The sequence below is a fragment of the Apis dorsata genome, unplaced genomic scaffold (assembly GCF_000469605.1).
Source record: "Apis dorsata unplaced genomic scaffold, Apis dorsata 1.3 scaffold_884, whole genome shotgun sequence".
Classification (NCBI taxonomy): domain Eukaryota; kingdom Metazoa; phylum Arthropoda; class Insecta; order Hymenoptera; family Apidae; genus Apis; species Apis dorsata.
This window is the reverse complement of record NW_006264000.1, coordinates 64257-74907: the sequence shown is the minus strand read 5'-3', so window position 1 is coordinate 74907 and position 10651 is coordinate 64257. Positions and strand designations below refer to the sequence as shown.

The following is a 10651-nucleotide window of genomic DNA, read 5'->3' as shown; positions in this document are numbered from 1 at the left end:
GGGGGCAAGCGAGGAACGGAGGGGTGAACAACGCCAATGGGCGAGAAAGCAAGACCGAGAACGTTCGAGGGATGGTCGGAGGGGCAAGGTGGATATGGTAAAGTTAGGTTAGGTGGACAGAAGGGGCGGAAGTGGGTGAAGGGATCGAGGGATAGTAGTACCACCCACTGACCATCTCTATCTTACCTAGACTCTAAGCGCTCTTGCAAAAAAGATTGCTTTTTCTTTCTTTTCAAGATACGAAAGGATGAGAACCATTTCGATTTAAATTTCAGTATAATTTAATCTTTCTTATAAATTTAATAAAAATAAGATTTTCAGAAATCGTAATATCTTAAGAATTATTATTATGAAATAAGTAAAGATTATAATTTTTTTTATTTTGCATTTTGCGAAAAATTTTTATGTTTTAATGATTGTTTGTCTTTTTATAACATATGGTTACTTCTGTTGTAATTCTACGCGTAGATCATAATATAGTTCTGTAGGTCAGGGACCGAGAATACGCACGAGTTGCCACGTGCTCAGCAGCGCATTTGAATGAATACTCTTCTTGGACGATTAGTAGCTATGTGTGGGATATACATATTTACTCTTTAGTATTATTATTATTACTTTTGTGTTTTCACATGAAACCAATGGTAAATGTATTTATATTATTGACAGTCGGTATGGCAGATTTTGTTAATAAATTATTTTATCGATCATTTACAATTTATTTACAATTTATTAAATCATCTTATATAATGAGAAAATCGATTTAAAGCAACAAGTGTTTTTATATTACAAACGAAATACAGAATATATTTAAAATTTAATATTTTTTATCTCATGCCATCAATAAGATTCTTTTTATCATTTTAGTGTCATTCTCAATATTATCGATTCGATAATAAGATCATAACATTAATAATGATTGAAAATAAAATTAAATTTCAATGTAAAATTACAAATAAGAATAAATGTTTTATTATCAAATATTTTATATTATATATTTTATATTATATTATATTATATTTTATTTTATTATATTTTATATTATATTTGATATCCTATATGAAGAACTATATTTTTTACATGATTTATTTAAATTATTATAAAATTTAAATAAAATAAAATAAATAAATGGAATGGTAGTTTCAATTACCAATATTAAACAAACGAAAAAAAAAAAATAGCGCTTCAATAAATAACATCGTTTTTTAAATAAAATGTTTTAAAATTTCTTTCTATTCGCTTTTCTCAAAACATTTAACATTTTATTAAAACATAAGATACAGACAAGATAAATGTGACAATGCTTTTTTATGTTTTAAAAATTTCTTATATTTTCATTTTAGACGCGACATTATCAGTTCAGTATAGAAAATAATTATAGCGTTGGAATTAAAATCAACAATAAATAAACAAAATAAAACAAAATTAGATTATGTATTTGAATGTAAATTTTTAAGATTACGAATAAGTGAAACTATAGATATTGAATTTACAAGGGATTCTATTATATATCATTATATGTATATAAATTTTTTACAAATATTAAATTTATAAATGTTAATCTCATCTGTGCTTATACGTAAAATTATAAATTTTCACTTATAATATCACATTTATGATACTATTTCTATTTACAGCCAAAACAAGTGCGTTCACCTACATGGGTGCAGAAATTTCGAAAAGGCAATTGCTTTGAATGTGCAACATTTCTTACTAGCTTATTACTAGGTCAAGGATATAATGCATTTGTAGTAAGTGGTTATGCATCTAGAGAACAAACACTCTGTGATTTGACAAGACGATCATGCCCCTACATACCACAACCGGAAAAGAAATTTCAGGAAGATACGATACGTCCCGAGATTACTAAATACAAACTTAATCTCAATGTAGAATATAAAAATCAATTTTTATCGGAATCGGAAGAAGAAAAAGCGAGGAAATTACAAGAAAAATTATTATTAGCTGAAAAGGAGCAACAAAATTTAATTGAGGTAACTTTTTTTTAAATTCTACTAAATGTTTTTCATAATTTTACTTTAAAAAAAAAAAAAATTATGTTTGAATTTAGGAATTAGAGCAACTTCCAGTAGATAAATATTGGGGACATAGAATCCATGCTTGGGTAGCGATATTACCAGAATTAGGTGGACTGAGAGATCAAGAAATTCCTTGTCCATTATTTATTGAGCCTACCACTGGTATATCTTACGAAGTTACAGATGACGATACAGCTCAATTATACCTCGGTGTAGAAAGTATATGGAACGATCAAAATTATTGGGTAAATATGCAGGTATCTGTACAATCGTGCGTAAACATAGAATGGGATTTAATGAAAGTAGAATTGTGGGAACATTTGCTTCCCGGAGAACCATGGACAACACATACAGGAGAGATTGATGAAGAATCTGCTATGCGTCAAGAAAAACATCTGGATATGCCATTATCATACGTTAATCAAATAAATATTAGCGAAGAAGGTATAAAAAATTTTCAATTATAAAATATTTAATTCTTAAATATATTTTGTTATGTTTCGTTTATATTTCTTGAATATATTTTTATTTTATCTTTTAGAATTTGAGAAACGATTCCCAAACGGTATGAAAATAGTATTATATAAAAAAACAAAAGTTGAATTTTACGCACCATACATTCAAACAGATGGATTGATACAAAGAATTACTACATACGATAATGACATGAATCCTATCGATATATATGAAAATTATAGAAATAGATCTGATAATCTCATAGAATCACGAAGAAATATGATTGACGGTACCGTCATAGATTATTATACAAGAGGTCGAGTTGACCAGTGTAAAGGTGTATAATTTATGAATATAATTTTCCATATTATATTTAATTAATAATGTGCGAAATACTTAAATAATGTAATATATTTAATTAATTTTTCATTAATAAAATAAAATTTACAGAACATCGATATTTTTTATTGAATAATGTCAATGTAGATAGTGAACGAATTTTAGATTTTTATTACGTTGCTCGTTTCGATGGATTATCTAAATTCGAAATGCATCCAACTTATTTAACGCAACACTTTGTTGATCGTGATGATTTTCTATATTATCGGTAAGCGATAACTCGTGAATGAATAATTAAAATATAAATTATTAAAAATGAAATATAATATTATAACCAGAGTTTCGATCAACTTGAGAACAGGCATGTAGAATTTTTACAAGACAAAAAAGGTGAAACTCAAGATATTCATTATCGACACATTTCGGTAAGATAGAATTTTATAAAATTTTTAAATAGATAAAATATAATATAGATATAAAATGTATTTTTATATCATTTGTATTAAAATGAATAATTTTTAATTACTTATAAAGAATAAAATATTTAATTAATAAATGACATTTTTTTTATAATTGATATTTTTACTTTATTAATATTTTACTTCATATGATTTAATAAAATTTAATAAAAGTTTAATAAAAATCTTAATAAATACTTTGTCTATAATTTTTAAAATATTATAAATAACTTTTCACATGAAAATAGATTAGTTTAAAATATCTAAATAAATTTGCAGAAAATTGTCGAAAAATTTAATAGAGATGAACGAATAAAAGCATGTAAAAATATAGCAATCCGTGAATTTGCTATTGATGATAACGAAATACATCTTACTTATCATTATTATCCAGGCAATTTTACTAGAGCTTTGCGAACATATATAAAACCACCATTAGCAGAAAGGGGAGAACGATTGGATCTTAGTCCAGCAATGACACATGGATATAATGTGAGTATTTATCAATATCAAAAAATTTATTAAAAGATTATTAAATTATTAAAAGAAAATTTATTAAATTATTAAAAGATAATTTTATTATCTTATTTGTAGCCTCTAAATGAACCTGATAAGGCTTTAGATTTATTATACGAACTAGACAGACAATTAAAGGAGGAGGATATATCTATATCTCAAGTTAGAGCGGCGGAAAAAGAAATGTTTTCTTTTCTCGAGATAAGAAAAAGTGAATATTTGACACCAAAACTGTTGATATCTATATATGATAAACTTAGAGAATCGGAATCTGTATTAGAAGCATTGGTAATATAAAAAACAATAATAATATAATTTCTTTTTAATTAATTAATTAAACGTATATATTATAAATGCAGAAGAAACAAAGTATAAAAGATATCACGGAAGAAATAAATTATTTGAAGCCATATTTAGCTCGTTTAGGAAATCCATCCGAGCTATCAGAAGCTGAGGCATACTTAATACAATATGCATGTATTCGTGATTACAAACAATTATTTATACGTAGGGCGAATAAAATCTTACATGAATTTGAGAAATATTCACAGGAATTGGTGAAAACGCAAGCATTGATATTACAGGTAAAATTTTATTTTTTGTCATATATTTATTTGATATATGTAAAATATAAGATAAAAATATCTTTCTACAGGAAGAAGATTTAACTCGCGAAGAAGAAGAAAAAATATTAGAAAAAATAAATGAAATAAGTTTTTATTTACAAACTTTAGAAAACAGATTAAATCGTCATAGAGATTTGGTTCCTATAAAATATAAAATGTTGATAAATAATTTACAACAAAATCCACATCTTGCGATAATTAAAGAAAGTTTAATGTATTTTTGAAAAAAAACAGATATATAGATAAACAATTTATTTTATTGAAAAGACCAAGAACCCATTTGTCCAATACATCGACCTAAAATAATTTTATATTGTAAAAATCTTAAATTTTTAAGAAATTTTTGTATGTTATTTACCTTCATCATCAAAAGTGGCTAATGTAAATTTACTAAGTTTATTAGTAAAACTTCCAGTATTAGAACCAATCATATGGTCTGTTAAACGATCACTATTCGTAATATCATTATTACTTCTATGACGACGATGTTCTTCAGCAAAGCCAGAAATTAATATATCCATCATTATTGCCTTATAATAAAATAAATTTTAGTAATTTAAATTATTAAAGTTAACTTTTTTAGGAATAAGTCATACTTGTCTTGAGAATACTTGTAGAATTTTATAAACTTGTGTTCCATTTTCTCGCACAGGAAACTGTAGAAATAAACATGGCAGACAATCCGAATTATTTTCATCTGAAGGTTTCGCCATTTCCCAACTTAACTCTGAATATCTTAGACCCAATAATAAACTCTGTAAAAATATTATTTGTAATATATTATATGAATGATAATTACTATATATAATATTTTTATTTCTTACACATTGAATATCGTCCACGATATATACTCCTGATGAATTAATAGCAATGAGTATATACATATCACGATTTGTAATCCAAGATGCAAGACCTCTTACAGGACGTTCAATTTGTCCTTGAAAAAAAGCCGCACCATAACATGGTAAATTCCAGCAAAACTCTAAGTATTTTCTAATTAGTTTCCTCGAATTCGTATTAGTTCCTGTGTGATTAGGTATTCGTTTGTACTGTTCAAGTAGGCGAGCTTCAGGTGCTCCTTTTCCACCAACTAGGCCTAAACCAACACCTAATCCTAATAAAAGACTAGGAGATGTATAATGATGAGGCAAGAATCGACCACGATATCTTCTAAAAAATGCTAATGTATGATTTTGAGGATTATATGGACCCAGTTCAATACGTGCTTGCAAAGCTCCCAAACTTGCATATCGTGCCTGTCCTTCGCATGGATAACGTCCTAAAACACAAACAAATATTATATAGAATAATGAAATAAGTAAATAATTTATTACCTTGCAATACATTATTTCTGGCTTCTGCATATAATAATTCTAATACTTTAATTTCTTTTATTTGCTCCTCATCTGATCGAGAAAGAAACACATTTCGTCTAAGACATAGCAAAGGTTCTTCATCTGTTTCTTCTCTTTGAGAACTATATTTTTTTACTAAACGATTCCATTTTGCAGCCAATTCTATAGGTTTGTGATTTGGACGTAATTGAACCTCTAATCTTGAAGAACAAAGCCATAAGGCAAAAACTGTTTGACCAGTGAATGAAGGAATTCTTGTTAATCCTAACTCTCCTTCTGATTGTATCATTGCAAGGATTTGATGTGCAGTAGAATTAGATTCAATATCCATTGTTAAAAAAATTCCAGTTGTTAAATATATAGCTATTCTTACAATAGATCTTCCAATATTTATGTATTGTGATTGATTTATTATTATTGCTAAATAAAAAATCATAAAGAAAATATTAACAATTGAATGTTTATATAAAAATGTTATTACTTACAAGTTGAAGTATGTCCATCAGATTTGAAATCATTTTGATAACGTCGAATAGATTGTCCCCTTCTAATTGTACAATCTTCTTGAGTTTCCATACTTTTAAATTTTTGTCTAATTATATGTGAAATATATATTTTTATTCATATTTTTATTTTTATAGATATTAATATTAAGCACATTCTTCAATATTTATTATTATTATATCTTCAAGAGATTATTAAATAATTATTAAATAAGTTATAAAACATAAATTGCTAATAAAACAAAATGAATTTACTAAGTTAAAAAATAAAATTAATATTGAATAATTTTTTCTTAATCACAATAAATAAAACTGTATAGCAAGTTTTAATTAATCTTTAAATATACTCAACCAAAATACTGCTCTGCTGCCATCTAAACTAAGAAGCGGATTATTGATTATTTTCGTTTCTCAAAAAAAAACTATATATCTCAATACAAATAACGTTTATGAATGTTAATAAATAAATAATAAAAAAATATAAATAAACTAAAAAATAAAACTAAATCTTCTATATCTTCTATCTTTTTAATATATTTTATTATCTATTATAATAAAGACATAAAGTAATTTTATATTTGTGTCAGAAGTTTATTATGTTTTATAAAATTAGTTAATTTTTATTATTTTGAATGTTACATTTTATATATAACAAAAATGGGATATTATTTTATAAAGAGTCTTGTATTCTCAAAAAAATACTGCTATTTTAATAACTGTTTTCAATCAAAAAAAACACTTCAAAAATGTAATTTTCAGAATATCTGAATAAAAATAATTTCTATTTTTGCATAATAATTCTTATTTAATAAAAATTTAAAGTTTAACATTATATTAAGTCTGCTACATTCATAGGCATTTCATCAATTTGTGTTGAATAATATTGTTCAATATCTCGAAGAATTCTTATATCATCAGTTTTTACAAAATTAATGGAAACACCTTTTCTTCCAAAACGTCCTGATCGTCCTATTCTATGAATATATAATTCACGATTGTTAGGTAAATCATAATTGATCACAAGAGATACTTGCTGAACATCTATTCCTCTTGCCCACACATCAGTCGTAATTAAAACACGACTAAAAAATAATACAGTAATATAAATATTATATTATAAATTTTACTTACAATGTTTATTATATATATATATATATATAATATTTAAATATTATAACTATAACAATACCTTTGTCCAGATCGAAATTCTTTCATTATGTTATCTCTTTCTTTCTGAGGCATATCACCATGCATAGAACAAACTGTGAAATTAGCTTCTCTCATTTTTTCTGTCAGCCAATCCACTTTACGTTTAGTATTACAGAAAATTACTGCCTGTGTTATTGTCAATGTATCATACAAATCACATAATGTATCAAATTTCCATTCTTCTCTTTCAACAGCCACAAAAAATTGTTTTATTCCTTCTAATGTCAATTCATCACTAATAATAATGAATTATTTTTATAATTTTAATAAAACATAAATTTTTTAATTTTAAATAATTTAAGCTTACCGTTTTACAAGAATACGAATGGGATCTGTCATAAATTTACTTGTCATTTCAAGAATTTCATGTGGTAATGTTGCAGATACCAATACAACTTGTGTTGCGGGTGGCAAATATCTATATACATCATAAATCTGTTCTTTGAAACCTTTATTTAACATTTCATCAGATTCATCAAGAACTAACATTTTTATAGCTCTTGTTCTAAGAACTCTTCTTTTTATCATATCTAAAAACCATTAAAAAATTAAAAATTAAAATAACAAATTTATAATCCCTGTGTTATAATATTCTTTTTTATAATAAAAATGTTTTTATTTTTATATCAAAAGAATATAATGTTGTTATTATCTTTAGAGAAATTGAAAAAAATAATTAAATTAATAAAAAATTTTTTATTCAAATTACCAAATACTCTTCCAGGTGTGCCTGATACGACATGCTGTCCATAATCTAATTTTCTAATATCTTCTCCAAGATTTGTACCACCTATACAAGCATGACATTGAACATTCATAAAATCTCCTAAAGCCAGAATAACTTTTTGTATTTGAGTTGCCAATTCTCTTGTAGGTGACAAGACCAATACTTGTGTTTCTCGAACTTGTGTATCTAAAGATTGCAATATAGCAATTGAAAATGTTGCTGTTTTCCCTGTACCAGATTGAGCTTGTGCAATTACATCTCGTCCTTTCATGATTGGTTTAATAGATCGTTGTTGAATCGCAGAAGGTTTCTCAAAACCTATAATTAGAATATTATTTTATAAGTATAATTATAATAATAATATATTATAAGTATAATAATATATTTATAAGTATAAAAAATAATATTAAATGTTCTAAAATAATAAATATAAAGTAAAATATAAGGTTATGTTAAATTAACAAAAAGATTTTAATAATACCATAAGCATAAATTCCACGTAATAACTCATCTCTGAGTCCCATATTATCGAATGTTGGAATAACTTCCACATCTTCACTAGTTTCAAACTCAACGTTTGATAAATCTTCTGTTTGCGCTACACGACGTGACTTTATTTCCGCCATTTTTGTAATATATGAAGACAAACATGAATGATTTGAAGATAGTAAGAGTTCAAATCGAATAAGTAAGTTAAATATATAAAAAAAATTTTATAAATTACTAAAAATAAAATTTTATTTGTTTTATAATATATAATAAAAAAATTAATATATAAATAAAATTTCTAACAATGAAGCTATTTTTAACAAAATTTTCAATAAAAGACAATAATGAATATGGCTTTAATATAATTACTACGTTCACTTAGTTGCTATATTCACCATTAATAAGGATAGATGCATTCTAGATATTTTATAATTGTAAATAATTAATTTCATTAGTTGATAAATATTTAATTATATTATGTAAATATTTTGACACATAAATAATGTGTTCATAAATTCATAAAGATTTTTTACAAAAATATACATATAAAATACGAATCTGTCAATTAGGTTAAATTTTAACGTATTTAAAGTGTCAAAAAGCAAAAGTTAAAATGAATATTAATGTAACTTTAGATGAACCTTTAACAAGTAATAATTGCGTGAAACTTGTAATTGAACTTCTAAAGTATATTTTATATCAAAAACAACAAATACCATTTACTTATGATTCATTATCTCAATTACAAATGAAATCAACTGATAGAAATTTGTCTTCTATAAAAACATTATTAAATACTCTGAAAAGCACATCAGAGCAGTTAAATTCACAATTTCATCTCAAAAACTGCAAAATCAAAGAAATTGCTATACTTATTGGTGCTACAATAATATCACCAAAATTACATATTAGGATTATATTTCCATCTGATATTCTTAATAGTCAAGAACATTTTGAATGTAAACATGCTTCTAGGAAACCTCTCTTAAATTTAATGAGGTTAGTGAAAAAATCTTTACATAATATTCTATTATCTTTTATTGAAATATTTTTAACATTGCAGATCAATGCTAGAATGTTCAGAATTTCAAGATGCACTGACTTTACCATTGAATCCTACAAATACCTTTGTGTTAATACAAAAAAGTGATAATAATACAATATCAGATTTTTTTTTACCTAAACCACAATATATACCTCCTATACAGATTTCAAACTATTTTATAATTAAATTACAATATAATGATCAAAAAAAACTAAATTGTAATTGCATAGATATAGTGAAAGTTTATAATGAAGTATCCGAATCTAATATTGAGTCTAAAAACAAAGATATTGAATTTTTAAATAATTCAAGAATTAATACCACACATGTATCCTATCAATGGTATCAATCCAAAGAAGTAATTAAAGGATTTAAATTTTTAAGATGACTATAGATTATTAATAAAATCAATATTCATAGGAAATTAAAATAGCAAATTTTTAATTAATATTATATAATAGATTTATTTTTAAAAATCAATAAAAAAAATAAATAAAAAAATATTTTATTGTGAAAATGTGATTTTAAACATATAAATAATTGCAAATATTATATAGATTATATCTTAGAATTTTTTAAAATAAAGTGTTAAAATTTATTGATTTATACATTGAAGTTATATTTGATTATAAATAAAATAATATTATATCATGTGAAAACAATTACAAATATTTTTTATATTTTTATTCTTATATACAAGTTTACATAATGTATGTAAAATTTACGCAAAGAATAAAAAATTTTCTTATATAATAATATATTGAATATTATTCTTCCTTTACTTCATATATTCTAATTTTTAAAATTTTAAAATCAATGACTAATATCATCCTTAAAATTAATATTATCAATCCACCTGACCAACTACACATCATTATGACTGTAAATATCT

At 24.5% G+C, this 10651-nt stretch overlaps 4 protein-coding genes across 4 annotated transcripts in view; 2 read left to right on the top strand and 2 right to left on the bottom strand.

Annotated features, from left to right (window-relative positions):
• Nucleotides 1–5234, top strand: part of LOC102676250 (dynein regulatory complex subunit 7-like) — a 45575-nt gene extending 40341 nt beyond the window's left edge. The window contains exons 3-11 of the mRNA XM_031514085.1: nt 1635–1991; nt 2069–2480; nt 2578–2829; nt 2943–3099; nt 3193–3256; nt 3569–3781; nt 3884–4093; nt 4165–4389; nt 4461–5234. Of these exons, the coding sequence (XP_031369945.1) occupies nt 1635–1991; nt 2069–2480; nt 2578–2829; nt 2943–3099; nt 3193–3256; nt 3569–3781; nt 3884–4093; nt 4165–4389; nt 4461–4655 (2085 nt within the window). The 3' untranslated portion in view covers nt 4656–5234. The remainder of the gene's footprint in view (nt 1–1634; nt 1992–2068; nt 2481–2577; nt 2830–2942; nt 3100–3192; nt 3257–3568; nt 3782–3883; nt 4094–4164; nt 4390–4460) is intronic.
• Nucleotides 4408–6642, bottom strand: LOC102676393 (FERM domain-containing protein 8). The gene is made up of 6 exons (XM_006623362.2): nt 6272–6642; nt 5766–6206; nt 5256–5710; nt 5028–5186; nt 4790–4961; nt 4408–4728 (listed from the first exon to the last, which is right to left on the bottom strand). Exons 1-6 carry the CDS (start codon nt 6360–6362, stop codon nt 4688–4690), a joined length of 1359 nt encoding a protein of 452 aa, XP_006623425.1. The 5' UTR covers nt 6363–6642; the 3' UTR covers nt 4408–4687.
• Nucleotides 6643–6859: 217 nt separating this feature from the next.
• LOC102676119 (eukaryotic initiation factor 4A-III) lies at nt 6860–8921 on the bottom strand. Its single transcript, XM_006623360.1, has 5 exons — nt 8707–8921; nt 8208–8543; nt 7806–8028; nt 7479–7733; nt 6860–7371 (listed from the first exon to the last, which is right to left on the bottom strand). Exons 1-5 carry the CDS (start codon nt 8849–8851, stop codon nt 7119–7121), a joined length of 1212 nt encoding a protein of 403 aa, XP_006623423.1. The 5' UTR covers nt 8852–8921; the 3' UTR covers nt 6860–7118.
• A 281-nt stretch (nt 8922–9202) lies between these two features.
• LOC102675972 (MAD2L1-binding protein) lies at nt 9203–10367 on the top strand. The gene is made up of 2 exons (XM_006623359.2): nt 9203–9713; nt 9778–10367. The coding sequence occupies exons 1-2, from the start codon at nt 9328–9330 to the stop codon at nt 10145–10147; spliced, it is 756 nt and encodes a 251-aa protein (XP_006623422.1). The 5' UTR covers nt 9203–9327; the 3' UTR covers nt 10148–10367.
• The last annotated feature ends 284 nt before the right edge of the window (nt 10368–10651 follow it).